This window comes from Thyridium curvatum (assembly GCF_004353045.1).
Source record: "Thyridium curvatum strain D216 chromosome Unknown NODE_1_length_1224711_cov_81.814160, whole genome shotgun sequence".
NCBI classification, from domain to species: Eukaryota; Fungi; Ascomycota; class Sordariomycetes; order Thyridiales; family Thyridiaceae; genus Thyridium; species Thyridium curvatum.
This window is the reverse complement of record NW_022156756.1, coordinates 590,273-607,907: the sequence shown is the minus strand read 5'-3', so window position 1 is coordinate 607,907 and position 17,635 is coordinate 590,273. Positions and strand designations below refer to the sequence as shown.

The following is a 17,635-nucleotide window of genomic DNA, read 5'->3' as shown; positions in this document are numbered from 1 at the left end:
TTCCTCCATTTCGCATGCGATCTGATAAACCGCACTGAATCGATTCAACGGTGCTCGCCACGATTACCACTACCTTTCACCACACCATTTGCAGCCCCAAGCTTTCATTCCATTAATTGATCCTCGCCGCATCGTCTCGGCTCCCAATATCCTCAACACTCGAGGTTTCCTGGTCGCAAATTACCGGTTTTGCCGGCCCCCTCTCCGAGAGGACCAATGACGTCCGCCGGTCGCCGACAAGGATGGCCACGCACGCGCGAGCACTCAGACACACCTTGTTCCGGAGCGACAGCCACCGTGATGCGAATGCCCGCAATAGGTATGAGAGGTACTAGGATGTAGCCCATGCAGAAGCGTCGCCGTCCGATGCGACCTTTTTGAACACATTCGTCAATTATGTGAACTATTCTTTTCTACGTCGATTAAGTTCTCTCGGGCCTTTGTTCCCTCTTCTTTCTCTTGTAGTTGATCATACACGCGCGATGAGCAACAAGCGTATCTTTGTAGCCGTCGTCTGGCAGAGAAGATGATGAAGGCCAGACCCAGATCGAGATCCCGCCTGCGGCAGTTGGTGCTGGTGTTCGGGGCGTGCTTGGTGATTTACTGCCTGTTTTTCGTCCTGCGCAGCCCGGGCAGACCCAAGCTCACGCCGGAGATACTCAACTCGCTGTCCCTTACCGAGCGAGAGTGTCTTGATGCCTTTCCCGGCCTCACCAAGTCGATTGACGATGTGGTCGCCGAGGGGCCCTTCAAACTCAAGAATACGGGCGACCTTGGCCCTCTCCAGGGAAGGATCAGAGATGGAAAGGTACGTGGTGAGCCTTGATCATAGGGACACAATCAGCGGAGCTAACACGCCTGTGCCAGATCTACATCATCAACGCCCAGAGGCGCAAAGATCTCTCCGCCGAAATGCTAAACGTGAGCACCTCTTTTCCCCCAACCCCCCATTACCACTCCAGCCCCAATCATCGCCAGCAACTCAAGATCATCTGCATCAAGCTGACGACCGTCGATCGAATGTCAAGTCCCGCACCGCCGCCCTCCACCAGCTCCACCGCGCCCTCCTCACCGCGCCGGAGCCCCTCCCGGACACCATCTTCACCATCAACTTCCAGGACCAGCCCTTCGGCACCGCCTGGGGCTACTCGACGCCCGCCGACCCGGCCCACCGCGGCGACCGGGCGCGCGACCCGGACAAGCGCCTCTTCCTCATGCCGCACTTCTCCTTCTGGGCCTGGCCCTTACCCTTCGTCGGCTCCGTCGCCCGCGCCGCGCGCGCCATAGCCGCCGTCGAGGACTCCCACCACGACCGCCACGAGGGGGGCTCCCTCGCGTCCAAGGACCCGCGCGCCGTCTGGCGCGGCACGAGCTGGTTCAACAGCGTGCACAGCCCGCGCCTGCGGCAGGACCTGCTGGCCGCGGCCAGGGATAAGCCCTGGGCCGACGTGCAGCCGCTGAGGTGGGACGCCTCCCCCGCCTCCGCCGGCGGGAGCCACAACGCGAGCAACGCCATCCCCATCGAGGACTTCTGCCGGCACAGGTACGTCCTGCACACCGAGGGCGTGGCCTACAGCGGCCGCTTCCAGTTCCTGCAGATGTGCCGCAGCGTGACCCTCACGCCGGCCATCCACTGGCTGCAGCACACGACGCACCTCGTGCGGCCGGTCTTCGCCGCCGAGATCCCCGGCCTGATACGGGACCCGGCCGTCGCGGAGAAGGCGCGCGCGGCGCGGGAGCGCAGCCGCAGGGCGTGGCCGGCCGGGTACGACCCCGCGAGGGAGGCCAACATCGTCTTCGTGGCGCCGGACTGGTCGGACCTCGAGGACGCGGTCGCGTGGCTCGAGGCGAACCCGCGCGTGGCCGAGGGCATCGCGGCGAGGCAGCGCGAGACGTTCGTCGGGGGCGGGTACTTTAGCCCCGCGGCCGAGGCGTGCTACTGGCGGGCGCTGGTGCGCGGGTGGCACTCGGTCGCGCGGTGGGACGAGGCGGAGTGGGAGGGCAAGGAGGAGGTCACGTTTGAGGCGTTTGCGCTGACGCAGGAGATGCCGTCGGACAGGGCGAGGTGATGGAGAGCCAGATACTTTCTAGACATGAAGCCGGTCTCCGAAGGAGCTAGAGCTCTCGGACACGGTTCTGTGATTGTAAGCATAGCTCAAGTGATGAGCGTACTCTGATGTATAGCATCGCACTGGAAAAGAGATGCCATGAAGCAAGAATACAAGACTCCAGAACGCCATGCAGATAGATGTGAACACTCAATCATGCCTCTCTCCCGCCATACCTTCCTCTTCGATCCATTGTTTCCTTCCTCGCTCGTCCGTCACAGGTTCGTCACCCCAGGGGCCCAGTTCTCGCCGATCCGCCGCATCGCCTCCCCAAACTTCTTGCTCGTGATCCTGTGGCCCCCACGCCCGCCAGGCGGCGAGTGCTCGTCCGGGTCGAAAAAGGGGTTCTGCAGCAGCTGTACGTACGCCGCCTGCATCGCCTTGAACACCTGCCATGGGAAAAAGCGTCAGCCCAGTCAGCCTCTCTGTAAAGCCCTCCATTTTCTTCCCACACCCCCCCTTCCCTCCTCGAACAAAACTTACCGGCTTGACCTCCCCCTCCCTCAATCCCACCGCTGCACCTCCTCCTCCTCCTCCCGCTCCCACCGCGGGCCCCGTCACGGCTCGACTGCTCCGCCCGCGCATGTCCACGACGGCCACCATCTTGACGCCCGTGTTGGTCTCGAACCCGTACGCGGCCAGCCTGTCGTCCACGGCGTGCAGCAGCCCCAGGTCTCCGCTGAGGCGCGTCGCGCCGCCGCCGCCGTCCTGCTGCGCCGCCGCCCGGGCGCGCAGCTCGAACACGTCGAGGGTGGAGGAGAGCAGGAGGGAGAACTGCAGAGGCGTGCGGAGCGGGGCGGCGGGGGTGTTGGGGCCGGAGGGTTCGTAGGAGGGGAATATCGAGATGTGGAGGGGGTTGTTCTGCGGGCGAGACGGTGTCAAGGTTAGCTTGGGGGCATCTTCTCCGTGGAAGTGGAAGTGGACAAGGACGAGGTTGAGGATGGACGTGGGCATGGGCATACATTTCTGCCTATTACGCCTAGGCAGGCGATTGATGGTACTGTTGTCGCCATCAGAGTTAGGATGTGTATAACCAGTCGTCGCGGACTCTTGTCTGTGGTACGATTGGAGCAGAAGTGCTGAGGTTGAGAAATGGTTTGTGCAGGTTAGACGTGCAGGTAGGCATTGAAGTTAGAGCTACCTACCTACCTAGAGAAGTGTGGAGGATGTGCGTCCCGTTCCTCGATCCACGGTGGGGCCGTCTTGAAAGCGACCGACATCCCGTCTCACAACCGTCACAACTCTCTCTCGACACACATGCATAGCAACGCAAGAGGCATTTGAATAAATTCTTCATTAAGGAAACCAAGCAACGACCGTAGTGTCTTTTCGATACATTTGGGTATAGAACCGTAATGGCCAAGCACGAAACCCCTTCCCCTACCAATTTTGCCATATCATCCTCGTCCATCTCCTGCAGTTCGTCCCCGGAAGGAAATCAGTAAAGCAGGCCACGAGTAACCCTGCCGCGTCGTCAGAACAGATAAAGCCAATGCAATACTCGAGATTATTGGGAGTACGCATACTATCTCGCATTCGTTATCATACAGGACCTGGGCTTGTTTGCTAGGTAGGCAGGCTCGATCTCATGAAGCAAAAACAACCGACAGCTAAACGCGCTCACCAGGGCCTCCTAAAGGACGACAGAGTCAACCCACGATACTGCACCCCGGCATAGCCCGCCGCCAGCAGCACCACACACCACCGGAGAAACGCACCTTTGGCGCCGCTGCCGCCGCCACCACCAGTACCGCTCGCGCCCAAGGTCAGCACAAACTTGAGCCAGTAGCCCAGGCCCTTGATGACCCTGCCCTCGCGGTCAAAGTCCGGGCTGTCGGACGTGAGGAGGCGGAAGCGCTTGAGCTCGCCCCACTTGTAAGGCATGTAGCGGACGCGCAGGAAGGGCTCCATCCAGGAGGGGACATCGGCAACCACCCGCTGGTGGGTGAAGCAGTCAAAGGACGCCTTGCCGCGGTACGAGCCCATGCCGGACTCGCCCACGCCGCCAAAGGAGACGTTGCTGAAGCTAGCGTGAGAGAAGGAGTCATTGAGGGTCGTGCCACCTGAGGTCGTGTGGCCGAGGACTGTACGTGATGGTGAGTTAGCATCAGCCATGAAGTTTCCGAAGAAAAGGGATATGTTTACCTGTTTGGTGGTCCTCTTTGGATCCAAAGCTGAAGGACGCCAGCGGCGTCCGGTAGACCTCGTTTGCAATCTCGATGGCCTGGGCGAGGTTGTCGACGGGCAGAATGGCAAAGATGGGGCCGAAGGACTCCTCTTGCACCGTAATGTCCTCCGGCGAGTCCACGAGCACGGCTGTCGGCTCCATAAACAGAGTTGACTGGTCCATCTTGCCGCCCATGACGATCTTGCCCTTGGTCTTGTCCAGCATGTTCTTGAGTCGGAGGAAATGCCTCTCATTGATAACGTGCACCAGCTCGCTGTCCTTCGCGCCGTTGGGGAAGAAATCCTCGAAGGCCTCGTTGAAAGCCTTGACCAGGTCATCCACGATCGGCTTCTCCGCCAGCACGTAGTTCTGCGACAGGCAGACCTGTCCCGCATTGAGGGCCTTGGACCACAGCATGCGGCGCGCGGCCAGCTTGACGTTGGCATGGCGGGTGACAAAGGCCGGGTTCTGGCCGCCAAGCTCCAAGGTGACGGGCGTCAGGGTCTCGGCCGCCTTCTTGGCGATGATCTTTGCGACCGACGCGCCGCCCGTGTAGAAGATCTTGTCCCACTTCTCGTTGAGCAGGGCGCCGGTCTCGCCGACCATGCCGTTGACGACAGTGAAGGCGCTGTTGTCGAGGCGGTCCTCGATCATCTCCTTGATGGCCATTGCCGTGGCCGGCGCGCTCTCGGAAGGCTTGAGCACGGCGGTGCAGCCGGCAGCGATGGCGCCGGTGAAAGGAGCCAGCAGCAGCATGACGGGGTAGTTGTAGGTGCCAATGATAAGAGTAGCGCCCAACGGCTCTTTGCGATATCGCATGCGCGTCGGAGCGAAGGCGATGGAGAGCTCGGGAGATCCGATCTTGGAGTCCTTTGCATAGCTGTCCAGATGCTTGAGCAGGTAGGTGCAGTCGTTCTTGACCCAGTCAATCTCGGTGAGGTAGGCCTCGTACTCGGACTTGTTGAGGTCCTTCTTGAGGGCAGCGACTAGCTTAGGCGTGAAGTCTGTCAAAGCCCAGTAGAGCTTGCGCAGCTGGATCTTGCGCCATTCCAGGTCCTTGGTCCGGTTGCTCGAGAAGGTGGCACGCACAGTCGCACAGATGTTGGGGATGGAGGCGACAGGCGTCGCCTCGTAGTCTGGAATCTGGATTTTGGGGTCCATGGCGGAAGTCGAAGCACCTGTCGAGTGCTAATTGAAAAGTTTCCGGTGTCTCCACCAATGCGCAAGAAGGGATGGGATGTTTCAAATGTGCGATGGCAGTGATGGATCTTGACGAGGATCGATGGCAGCTCCTGGCTAGCCTATCAAGCCTTTGGCCGAGGTAGGTGCTCAAGTGCCAAAGATGGCCACGAGGTGAGAGGAGATGAGATGAGATTGCCCCTCGGTTGCGGAGAGCAGCAGGTCAGTTTGATAGTTTGATGAAAGAGCGTTGAGGGCGAAGTGAGGTGCTGGTGAAACCGGTCGGACGCAACACTTCATTTATTGCCCCCTCTCTTGGTTCTGGCGCATGTGAATCCTGGGGAGATGGAGGGCCATTCATCACCTTACAGTACAAGGAAGATCTCGTCAGGGAGCTCAGGTGGGCCCGGCAGCCGCGGGCAGCACCACACTACGCCCAATCCGGCACTTGACACCACCGCAACCACGCTAAGCTCTTGGGGTCAGCATCTGGGCCGAGGCATCTCCACACTTCACGACATCGGATCTCACGCTCTCCCTGAGAGTGAGAGGTGACCGGAAGAGGAGAACAGTCAGTTGGGGGAACTGACGCGTCTATTGGTCTCACGCCGAGTACCTGAGCTCAATAAAAAGAACCCTTTTCATGCCAAAACACCAGCATATTAGGCACCACTAGGAGGTTGCTTTGATATTGTACACTTTACGTATGTATCCATAGACTATCTCCACCGCGTAGCCTTCATCACATCAGTCCATCCACTCACAGCCCATGAAGGATCCTCTCACTCAGCACTAAATAACCCCTGAGCTTGGACGTATGGTAGCAGGCCGTGAAAATGTCCTTTGCATCCCAGAGTGTCTCTACCGACCGTGGAGCAGGATGGCCATGCCGTCAGGTGAGTGAATATGTCCCGGGCGAGCGAGTTTGCATATGCCGGTCCAAATTCGCCCCCGAAGTCCAACTGAAAGGCGAACCTGCCGTGCATCTTGACTGGTGTCGGAATCTCCCTCTGGTTGGGGGAAGCCTCGCCCGGGTTCTCGACGGTCGAGTGGTATCTTGAACAGCAACAACACCAAACAAAAAGGAAGAAGGGGGAAGGAAGGACAATGTGGTCTGTCGTAGATTGGAGGTAGCCCTTACTTCTTCGGGGCCGGCGGAGCAGGGAAGGTAACGGGGCTGTTCTCCCACTCCACAAGGCCAGCCAGATCTGGCCAAACAACCTTCTCGCCCTTCGACTTATGGAAGCCTCGACGTGGTGTGGCATCAATTTGTGTATCACCGAAAGTCGCCGACACGAACTGATAGTTGTCTCGACCAGGAGTATAACCATGTGCAGTGACATGGTTGTCCCTGGGCGTCTCAGGGTACTTGATGGACAACGTGACGTGGTACCCCTGAGGGTCAGGACCGCCCTTGGTAGACTTGTGAAGAATGGACCTGGTTGAAATATTCTGTTAGTATTGTCAATCTATCATCATGATTGAAGTCATGTTAACATACCTAATCAGCAGTGTTGTCGGGGCAAGTCCCTTATCTATCGCAGTTTTGTAGGCTAATTGAACCAGATCGGGCATTATGGTAGAGTTGATAGGATTGGTCTGGTAGGTGAAGACCCGGACCTGTACAACTGATTCAGCCATGATGAGCTTGATGTGCAGGACTTGTGCCTTGTCAAGAGGCCGACAAAGAGAGATTCAGACTTCAGAATTCACTTTCAAACACTTAACCCACAGGAAATAGCAAGTGGATAGACACAGATCAATTAAATCCCGGCTACCACCTTTACAAGGAGACTGACAAGGGGTATCAGAAAGAGTGCAAGTTGTGTTCTCAAGCAGGTTTATCCACATAGCATTAACCAGCAACTCATCACGAGGAGGATAGTGGAATCAGACAGGTTATGTATTAGGAACCAGTCCTATTCTGTTTGTTTGATTGTCTCTTGATTGTATGACTGTACAATGGTTCTGACATATGTGCACTGTTCTTGCAAGTTATTGGTACTGCTTGTTGATTTCACGACTTTGCCAAGCTGATCATCTCGATGTTTTCCATTGGTTGTTGACAATCAACTTACTTTTTGCCTGATTTGGTCGGTCACCTGAACAAAGAGCTGATTGAATGACTTCTTAGTGTTTGATGACCAGAGTACCTAGGTAGTGACAGTCAGGGTCAAACAGGCAGCAAACAACCTTTGACTCACGTGATGTTGTTGTCCATGTTCAAGTTGCAAGTTTGTCAGGATGGGCTGGTCCTGTAGGAATATTAACTCCAGGTCCACCCCTAAGGAATTCGATTGATCCTTCACCTTAGCTGACAAGCTCTACTGCCCTACTCCCTTCCTCTATGCTCGATTCCCACCACACTGACCACCCACCACCATTCGAATATAAAAACTCGAAAAGGCCCAACAGAAGTCGAATATTCTCCTTTGCACGATTTCTATTGATTACTTGTCCATGATCAAAGTAATACTGTGAGAGCACTCTCAGACGCTCATCCTTTTAGCAGACAGAACAAACAGGTCTGGCATTTCCCTACGCCCGTTTGTCACAACTCGTCAAGCATCGACTCGTTCAGCCAAAAAGATGGCCATGATGGCAGAGATGCCCCAGTACCACTACATAGAGGGCGTGGAAAACCTTGATGGGTATAAGCCTGGTGGGTACCACCCCGTCGGTCCTGGCGAGATCCTCAAAGAACGATACTGCATCGTCGATAAGCTGGGATCCGGGGGGTATGCCACCGTTTGGCTCGCAAGAGATACCAATGAAGGCCGCTATGTGGCCCTCAAAATCGCCTTGGCGGATTGCGGTGTCTCTGGCCGAGAGTCTAAGATTCTCCAAGCTCTGTCTTCGACCGCAGGTACGGCTGTTCCCGCCATCATCGACGAGTTCGAGGTCCAGGGCCCAAACGGCACCCATTTTGTGTACGCAATGCCACCGGCTCAGTGCGATCTGGAATCAGGAATGGGAATGGGAATGTTCCAACTCAAAATAGCGCGTGCGATTTGTGGCAGGCTCATTGCGGCTGTCGATATGTCACACTCTCAAGGCTACGTCCATGGTGGTAAGTTAACCAAAGACAAGTCCCAGTTAGGTTCGACATGCTAACGCAAGGTCTATCAAAAGATCTTCGACCTAGCAATGTTCTCTTGATGCCCTTCCCCGGCTTTGATGAGCTCTCGATTGATCAGTTCCACGAGAAGTATGGCATGCCAGAGACGATTCCTATCGAGCGGTTCGATGGAAAACCACTGTCGCCGCATGTCCCGAAGGAAGCAGTCGAAGCACTCGACATGAGCATGCCTGCCAACGAGTTCGAATTGTGCGACACGGCCATTCTTCTGAGCGACTTTGGCGAGTCGTTCTCGCCGTCGGCAGGCGAGTCGCGCCTAGGACAAGATTCACACACCCCCGGAAACGTGCGACCGCCTGAGTGCTCGCTCGACCCGACCTCACCCATGTCCACTGCTGCTGACATCTGGCAGCTGGGATTGGCGCTGTGGAAGGTCGTGGCCTTGAGGCCCTTGACCTCGACCGGGTTCGGAAGCCCGGCCGAGATTATCAAAGAGCTGATCGACATGCTTGGGCCTCTCCCACCCGCGTGGCGGGATTCCTGGGAGGATATGCTCTCGAAGTACTTTGAGAAGACTGGGAGGCGACTTGATGGCGCCAGGATGTACTGGTCATCGCTGGAAGATGCATATGAGGGATGCGTGGAGAAGCACCGCGCGAGATTGCAGGTCGGTACCCTGGACGACGCGGAGCGAAAGGCCTTCCTGGATCTTATGCGTCGCATGCTCGCGTATCTACCCGAGGAGAGGCCATCGGCGCAAGAGGTTCTACAGTCGGATTGGGTGGTCAAGTGGGTGAAGCCCGACATGGAGCAGAGCATCCAGGAGACTTGGAGACTTGTTGTCGCTTCAGCAAAGGAATGCCCCGACGTTACAGTTGCGACTGCGACGGAGCTGTGCGACAGCGATGATTCCGGCATATGCCTTTCACTGGATCCGCCTATGACCGAGACATCGGACCTTCACAACGGTTCCGGTGCTTCTGATTCTGGTGTTTCTGTCTAGACTGTGAAGCATCGCCAACTCGTCTCTGCGGCCTTGGTATGACCACCAAAGCCTGGGCATGGTCATTATCGCTGGCATGCCCCTTTTGTACTTCTACCACAGTTGTTTTCTTGGCGAGCACTACGATAGCCTACCACTAGCAATTTAATTCTTGGAACCATTCATCGTTTCTTCTGTGTGCCGGCGTTTTTATTATTTCACATGTGTTGTTGTACACATCTAGTCTACAAGAGCGTGGCTATGGCGTGTTAAAAGTACACAGGCAATGCGTTTGTAAACAAGGCCAAACGATGCCCGGCCGCATGAGCTTATTTCTACCTCCTGATAGGTTTACCCTTGGCGGCTGTCCGCGGTGCAGCAACTAGCTCAGCGACCTTGTCACGGAATCGAAGGGCCGGGGCAGCTATCTGCGCAGCTAGGACCTCCTGAATGCGCTGCACGCCATCGATCAGCCCTCCCTCGGCCTCCTTCTTCTGATCTGCCAGGAAGCCCTGTGCCCTGATCGCCTGGAGCTCCTTCTTCCGCTCCTCGGTCATGCGCCATTCCTTGGGGAACTTGGGCTTGTTCTTAAACTGGTGGTGCCTGGTGTCAAGCGGGATGTCTGCGAAAGTATCCTTGGGGTCCTGTTGCAGTGCTCATCAGTATACAGGCTCAGGCGTTCCAATGGCAGCACAGGGACTATCTTACCTTAGCCGCCGCAATCAGCTTTCCGACGAGGTCGCCCAGGTATCGCTTGTTCTGCGCCTGCTGCTCAAACATCTCGCAGCTCATGCGCACAATCTCCTTCTCCGGGTTGTACCTCGGCCCAGCCAGCTTGACGAGCTTCAACTGCTGCTCCTCAGTGAGCCCGAGGTCGGTCGGGCAGAACTCGACAACGACCTTCTTTTCAGCGGGGTGGAATTCGCCCAGGTAGGAGGTGTAGCGGAATCGAAGGGGCATGTCCTTGGTAGGAGGTTCGAAGGGCTTGGCATACTCTGTAGAGAACACACAATCAGTCACACAGTTGACAGGAAGAGCGCTAGTCGTCGATCACTCACGAGCAAGCAGGGGCATCTCCCATGCGGTTATCCGCGCGTATTGTCTGTGCTCCCGGATCTCGTCCAACTTGCCGTGCGCCATGCTCGTGATGTCATCCTCCTCGAAGTCGTCCTCGTGCAGCTCATCGGAGATCAGCTCCAGATCAGGCTCCTCCTCATGCCAGAAGCTGTTCTTCTTCCTCATGATGGGTCTCCTGATCTCGCCCATCTCGGACTTGGCGTCGTTCAGCATGCGATTGAGCGCGTCGGCCTCCTTGCCGCCTGCCAGGCCAGACTTGTCGTACACTGCGCGCTCCTCGGGCGTCATGACCTCGAGCAGCGACTGCTCAAAGTTCCCATACTTCTTCTTATCCATGACCTCAAAGTCCTCGACATATTTGTCGAACGATGAGGCCGCGTCGGCAGCCTTGTCGCTTTGATCGTCAGCCCGGCGCGCCGGGGTCGTAGAGAGAGCTCGACTGGCGAGGAATTGGCGAGGGGCCAAGTCCCGGATGGCTGGCTGGTGATGCCTGCAGCTGCGGTAACACAGCCGCAGGGATCTCGCTGCGGAAGCCATCTTGATTGTTGTGCTGAACAGCTCACACAGTGAAGCTCTCCTGGTCTGATTTCAATCCCAAAATCCCGGCTACCAGAAATTTGATGTTTCTCCAGAGAGACATGCGGTTAATGGCCCGTGCAGTTCGGTCCCGGCTAGTACAAAAGGCGTTAGCAGCCATTCGATAAATTTCACCGCCTACAGCGCAGTACTTCAATGGATCGTCCTTTATCTTATCATCTTTCTGCCGCCTTGAAATGGTCCCACTCAAGCTTTCTTAGACACTCCGGCTCATTGATTCTGGCCTTTTGAGCATCTCTTGACCAGACCAGACGTGCGCTCACTCAGTTTTCTGCGCAGAATATTCAAAATTTGAATCACATTCTCAGACCCTAATATTTCACACGGTTACACAGAAAAAGGGGCTTTCAAAATCCCGAGTACCCCCAAACTTTACACCTTTCATCAGCAATCGTGAAAGTGAAGATGGCGCCGAACCCCAGCGTCCTTGTAACTGGAGTGTCGACGGCCGAACACCTGGACGACTTTGCTCGCACCGAGTTGGGCATTTCGGCTGATGCGCCCAAGGTGATTCTTTCGCGATGCTGCTTTGTCACCGTCGGCTCTTCCAAAGCCGGCTTCCGAGCTCTGCTGGAGGAAGTCATCAGCGAGCACTTCCTCAAATTCATGAAGCAGACTGGCTACCAGGACATGGCGGTCCAGTGCGGCCCGGATCTCGAGTGGTTCGAAGAACAGCTCAAGGGCAGGCGCACGTTCGGTATCAAAATCCATTGCTTTGATTTCACGGACGAGATCTACAGGTACTACCTCTGCTGCCGAGGAGAGTACCGTGCGCGACTGGCCGGCTGTGTCATCGCTCACTGTGGTAAGCAAGCTTGTTCTATACATGAACTCATGGATATGGAAGAATAAACGAGCTGATTGGCAAACTCATCACAAGGCTCTGGCACGATTCTCGAAGTCATGAGATACCATGTCGCTCTCATCGCTGTCCCCAACCCGACCCTGGCAGATAACCACCAGCAAGAGCTGGCAGAGGTCGTTGACAAAAACCGCTGGGCTGTTTTTGGCCAGCTTGGGTAGGCGCAATGAGCTTCATGAACACTCGCACACCCCTCAAGCTGACAAGTATTGCATAGCCATCTAACAGATGCAGTCCAAGAGACGCGCCTGCGCACTGCACAAGGTCGGCTAGATGACCTTCCGCCCTTCGAGGAGCCGGTGTTCCCGCCCACCGAGGAGGACCGGAGCACCACGCTCTTTGACTGGATGGTGCTGACGTGTTATCCAGACGCGATGGCCAAGGCCACGCAGATGAGGGCCACCGCCCAACACGGCGAGTCCGTCGAGCGTGAGTTATCTTCCGGCTGCAGCACCACTGCTGCTGCCGCCGGCCGCGTATCAGACATCGCCAGTCTCCAGATGGATTAGTTGTGGACCACGGACGGATCCTCCCCTTCACATGTCTTTTCTTGTTCTTGCATGCTCTTTTCCTCTTACTGTACTTTTCTTACTCACTCTTACCTCTTTTCCCCGCTAGGCATGATGTACAGAAAGCGCCCCTACCCTGGCTAGGCTCCGGCTCACTGCATGTGGACTTCATGGCGTCGAGGAGGGGATTGTCACTATCCGGGGCCTGTACATGGGTGCCGTTTCCCTGTTGACTAACTCTATCTGCAAAGTGTCTACTGAGGGATCTACAGAAGGATCCACGGATTCATCGGGTGAAGATGATTTCTAAGGAGAATTGCCTTGGCGGAGGGCCACTTGTCAAGGTGCATCACGAGCTTTTGCATGAAGCAAGGCTGGGAGAAACTTCGGAGGGAGGTACTACGAAATTCAGGAAGGGGTTACTAAGGGGGTTAAAGGAGGTCACATCAAAGAGGAGCAGGGAAGGTTCTCGTATAAGGCGTCTTGTTGAGGCGAAAATCATCGGGTGGTTCAGCATCTGGGTTCAGCGCGTTTCTACATTTTCTTCAAGAGATACCCGAATCTCCAATCATCGTCAAGATGGGAGGTTTCATTAATTCATTTCATTTCATTTCTTCTCGTCTCGCTCCGTTTCTAACCACAACCCCCCGGTTCCGTTTTCCCGTCCCTCTACTGCAGCCCACTGACACTCCAGACCTTGACCGCCGCGTCGCCGCCGCTGCTCGCGACCTTGCTCCCGCCCTCGACCCACGCCACGCCGTTGACGCCGTCCTTGTGCGCGTTGAGCGCCTTGACGCGGCTGCCGGGCTTGGCCAGGCTCCAGACGAAGACGTTGGTGTCCAGGCCGCCCGAGACGGCGTGCGTGCCGGCCTCGTTCCACGCGATGCTCGTCACGCGCGCCGTGTGCGCCGACCACCGGTCCGTCGCGAGCGGCCAGTCGCCACCGCCCGCCTTGAACACGTAGATCTTGCCCGACGAGTTGCCGGCCGCGAGGTGGGCGCCGTCGCGCGAGAAGGCCAGCGCTGAGATCTGCGCCGTCGACTTGCTGATCGTATGCGCCTCGGACAGCTTGTGGCTCGACGGGTCGGCCTTGTAGACGTGCACCGCGTTGTCGTCGCCGCCGACGGCGACGTAGGAAGACGACGCGGCGATGGAGGTCGGGGTATAGGAGGTCTTGAGCTCGGAGGCGAGCTGGTCCTTGACGTAGACTGCAACGCCGTCTGCGAGGGCGACGAAGACGCGGCCATCCTGGGTGGAAGCTATGCCCTTGGGCTGGGCGGTGAGTTTGAGCGATGAGCCGGCGAAAGTCGCGGCTGACTCGTCGATGATGCGCAGGGTGTCATCCCAAGCGACGCTGTACGTGCGGCCCGAGGAGGCTGCAAACTGCGTGACCTGGTTGGTGTGGCTCTGGCCGTCGACGACGGAGCCGATGCCGCTGCCGACGTCCCAGTGGCAGACCCGGCCGTCGAAGCTGCCAGTCCATATGCTGTTGCCCTTGCCGTCTGAGCCGGCGGCCAGAGATGTGACGCTCTTGTTGTGACCCTGGACAATCTTGACGGGCTTATCACTGCCCTCCACCAAGTAGCTGAGGTCGCCGTTGAGGTTCACGCTGATGATCAGGCCGTCGCTGCGGCCGTGGGGCCAGACCACGCCAACCTGCTGGTCAGGGATGCTGACGCTGCCCTCTTCGCCGAGCCGCCAGGACTGCACAACCTTGCCGGACTCGACGTCCCAAATCTTGACCGTCTGGTCTGCGCTTGCCGTGACGAACCGCTTCGAGTCCTTCGCCCAGCTGACGGCAAATATGCTGCCGGTATGCTCGCCCTCGCCAATCTCCTTCGTCGGCTCGCCAGTCTTGCCATCGTACAGCTGTATCCGCTTGTCGGCGCCGACGGTGACAAGGAGGCTGCCGTCGGGGGAGAAGGCAGAGCCGAAGACGAACCCCTTGTGCAGGCCGGAGGCCTTGGAGTTGAACTTGAAGGGGGCGCCGTGCAGGAAGCACATGGTGGCATCGTCAGATACGGTGGCGGCCCGGAGGGGTCGCTGCTGGCGGATGGAGACTGCGTTGACGACCTTGCTGTGGCCGCTGACCTCGCCGACACTGTTGCCGCTGTCGGCCGTGATGCAGTGGCCGAAGCGCTCGCGGCCGTCGCCGACGGCGATGATGCGCTGGGAGTCGCCGTCCCAGGCGATGTCGTTGATCCGGCCGTTTATGATGTGGTACTCGCCTGGCCAACGAAACGACGCATGCATTAGCTCGGCTTACCCCTTTCACTGAGCAAGAAACTTGAGCAAAAGATGCTCATTCCCCGACGATGAAACATACCCTTAGTGTTGACCGCCTCCACAGCGTCCCATACTCGGACCATGCCCGACGCATCTCCGCTGGCGATATAGAAGCCGCTCGGCGCAAACTTGGCCACCGTCGTCTGGGCGGTATGGCCGGTGTACTGCTTGCATTGGGCGGGGTTGTCGATGGACCTTACGAAGACGGATTTGCCTGACTTTGGGAGCTGTCAGTACGTCGAAAGGGCAAGGATGGATCTTGTTGAAGATATTTTCTAGAAGCTTACGGCATAAGTAATGCGCTCTCCCTTGGCATCGCAGGAGAGCTGCGTAGGTTGGCCTCGGGTTGTGGCCGGCGCAGCCGCGAGGATCTTGTCGATGGTGATGGACATGCTTCTCGGGACTGCTGAGTCCTAGAAAAGATATGGAACTTTTAGGGGCAATGTTGAACAGAAAGAATGAGGTTATCTCTAGGACGGTACTTGCAAGGAAGATAGCTCTGGACAAACAGCTTCACATGCAAAGCAGGCAGCTCTGTTTCTCCGTGTGGGATGAACATCTCCAACACCGCAACTACGTATGCGCCCACTTGTAAACAGTGGGGTCCAGTTGCGCGGGGCAGCGGCCAGGCACCCGCTTTGGCGCATAAGGCGTGGCAAGCCGTGGCTGAAACTCACCTGGAACAAGGCGCCAGACCAGTGGCTCAGGCCGCTGGAAAAGCTCCGCGCCGGGTCCACGGGTGCATCCATCATGCATCGTGTGGTGCACCAAAAGCTCCGGCGTGCCTCTAGTCTCGATCACCGAAAACAGGTTCTGTGCCCCATCCTGTGTGCCTGAGCTCGAGCCTGTATGCAAGGATTTGCCATTTCATAACTCACTTGGTGATTAAGACGACACGGTACATGAACAGGGCCTAAAAGTGAACCCCACCTGATATCAGAGCCTCATGCTGGTCATTGCAACCTCCATCCTGTGGCTTGGTTGCTGAAATGTGTTGCTTGCAACCCAATATATCCTCCTCGACTCGTGTTCTGCTTTCATCCATGCTCCTTCGGCATGCGTGTGTATAATCGCCAATCTCTTTAATCTTTTCCCACCGCTCTTGTCACGCTCTCCAGCGCTTCCAAGAGCTCGCTACTGGCGCTCAAAAAGGGATAATGGCTGCTCTTGACGACTGACCTCCCCGACTTGGACCCAAGCAAGTCTGCCATGTTCTGCTGGATGTCGTACGGCAGCACCTTGTCTTCCAGACAGAAGATGTAGGCACAGTTGATGCCGTGGTCCCAGGGGGCATAGTTCGTCTTGCCCGAGAAATGAGTTATCGATGTATGCGTCATCTGGCCAGCCCACCGGTCCTGGTCCTGTTTGGACAGGTCGTTGAACGCGATGCCGGGGAACATTTCTGCGAGCCCCGTCACTCTGTCTCCCTATGGTGAGGAAGCACAAGAGTTCAGTATGAATCAAGTTGAGCGACCCGCCCGCAACTTTCAAGACTGTAGCACTTACCTGAATATGCATCCAGGGCAAGGGCTCCCCGCCGAGCACGTCTAGCAGTGAATTCCCGGGCAAGGCGATGAAGCCTGCGAGGAAAACCATCTGGATCACGCCGCCCGCAAGCCCGAAACCTGCGCGGCTGGGCCGGTCGAACCCAATCACTGCGTTGCTTCCCACGATGGCACCCGAACAGTGGCAAACGAGGATGATTTCTTCTCCTTGGGCCACTGATGTGCCGATGTAGGATCTCACCGCGGCAACATCTTCAGTAAGGCCGGCAAGGGGCAAGGCCTCACCACCAACGGACGGCAGTGCAACAAGTTGGGTCGGATACCTGGCACCTTTGAGCGCGGTGCAGAACTCTTCCCATATTGGTGGTTGCTGCCAGGCGCCCGGGATGATGATGATTGTCGGTCTGCTCGCCATTATTCTGGCGGCGATGCTACGGGCGGATGGGCATCCCGCCGAATGAAGGGGAATGGTGCTGCGCGCTGCTACTAAGGTAAGGGCGGTGAATGAATGGATAGAACAGCGCTCGAGATCTTATATACAACTCAAGCTAGGTACCTAGGGCATGGCGAGGACTGCAAACAGCAACGCGCGCGAAAAAAAGGCCTCTCAGCTGCCTAGTGCTTTCCTCCTCGACGACGGGTAGGTCTGACAAGTCGCACCATACTGGCCTACACCCCGCATCCCGTGCCTACTTCGATGTGTTGTTTTCTGCGGGGCCGTGGATCGAGATTCGGGAACGGCATCGACATTTGCTGAGCGGATATCGCGAGTTTTGCAATGCAAGGTGTGTGTGCTACAGGAGATCCCGTCAAAGTCGCCTTCCTCCCGTCCCGACCTTGAGTCCCTGGCCGAGACATGATCGCCATCTTACAGAGATCGACCTTGCATTGCAGGGCTACTGCGGCCAGTGAACGATGCTATTGAAAGGTCTCCTGGATTTTGCTCTGCTCCTAGGGGGCGAACACGAGCTTCAGAGGTCATGCTGATGCCGGATCGGTGCAGGATGGCCGCTGCGCCCCGTGCGGGTACGACAGCCATTTCGCTCCCCATACGCCAGAAACTGCCTGCAGTAGTGAACTGTAAAATTAGGGGACGAACTTGCCGTCATCCGGGCTTGAGGTCAACAAGGCCTTTTATTGTCCCAAACACGGATGTCTTGAAAGAAGGCCCTGCGAGGTTAAGCATGGATTCATGCATGTGCAATTCTGAAGGAATTTTGAACCGGATTCTTGGGCAATTCCGGCACGTTGTGAACGTGAAGACAGTCGCAAGGGTGTGATATT

General features: G+C 56.9%; 7 protein-coding genes across 7 annotated transcripts; 3 read left to right on the top strand and 4 right to left on the bottom strand.

The window, feature by feature from the left end:
• Positions 1-242: 242 nt before the first annotated feature.
• E0L32_000179 (uncharacterized protein) lies at positions 243-2,069 on the top strand (the record flags this gene model as incomplete). The annotated part of the gene is made up of 4 exons (XM_031135899.1): positions 243-319; positions 628-808; positions 868-921; positions 963-2,069. 4 exons carry the CDS (start codon positions 243-245, stop codon positions 2,067-2,069), a joined length of 1,419 nt encoding a protein of 472 aa, XP_030997556.1.
• Positions 2,070-2,323: 254 nt separating this feature from the next.
• Positions 2,324-5,436, bottom strand: E0L32_000178 (uncharacterized protein; the record flags this gene model as incomplete). The annotated part of the gene is made up of 4 exons (XM_031135888.1): positions 2,324-2,497; positions 2,592-3,187; positions 3,827-4,192; positions 4,254-5,436. The coding sequence occupies 4 exons, from the start codon at positions 5,434-5,436 to the stop codon at positions 2,324-2,326; spliced, it is 2,319 nt and encodes a 772-aa protein (XP_030997555.1).
• A 1,155-nt stretch (positions 5,437-6,591) lies between these two features.
• Positions 6,592-7,095, bottom strand: E0L32_000177 (uncharacterized protein; the record flags this gene model as incomplete). Its single annotated transcript, XM_031135877.1, has 2 exons — positions 6,592-6,892; positions 6,956-7,095. 2 exons carry the CDS (start codon positions 7,093-7,095, stop codon positions 6,592-6,594), a joined length of 441 nt encoding a protein of 146 aa, XP_030997554.1.
• A 957-nt stretch (positions 7,096-8,052) lies between these two features.
• Positions 8,053-9,536, top strand: E0L32_000176 (uncharacterized protein; the record flags this gene model as incomplete). The annotated part of the gene is made up of 2 exons (XM_031135866.1): positions 8,053-8,524; positions 8,575-9,536. The coding sequence occupies 2 exons, from the start codon at positions 8,053-8,055 to the stop codon at positions 9,534-9,536; spliced, it is 1,434 nt and encodes a 477-aa protein (XP_030997553.1).
• Positions 9,537-9,850: 314 nt separating this feature from the next.
• On the bottom strand, positions 9,851-11,129 carry E0L32_000175 (uncharacterized protein; the record flags this gene model as incomplete). The annotated part of the gene is made up of 3 exons (XM_031135855.1): positions 9,851-10,159; positions 10,224-10,510; positions 10,574-11,129. 3 exons carry the CDS (start codon positions 11,127-11,129, stop codon positions 9,851-9,853), a joined length of 1,152 nt encoding a protein of 383 aa, XP_030997552.1.
• Positions 11,130-11,594: 465 nt separating this feature from the next.
• On the top strand, positions 11,595-12,560 carry E0L32_000174 (uncharacterized protein; the record flags this gene model as incomplete). Its single annotated transcript, XM_031135844.1, has 3 exons — positions 11,595-11,994; positions 12,070-12,208; positions 12,269-12,560. The coding sequence occupies 3 exons, from the start codon at positions 11,595-11,597 to the stop codon at positions 12,558-12,560; spliced, it is 831 nt and encodes a 276-aa protein (XP_030997551.1).
• A 669-nt stretch (positions 12,561-13,229) lies between these two features.
• On the bottom strand, positions 13,230-16,766 carry E0L32_000173 (uncharacterized protein; the record flags this gene model as incomplete). Its single annotated transcript, XM_031135833.1, has 5 exons — positions 13,230-14,788; positions 14,887-15,064; positions 15,134-15,259; positions 15,944-16,273; positions 16,353-16,766. 5 exons carry the CDS (start codon positions 16,764-16,766, stop codon positions 13,230-13,232), a joined length of 2,607 nt encoding a protein of 868 aa, XP_030997550.1.
• Positions 16,767-17,635: the final 869 nt, after the last annotated feature.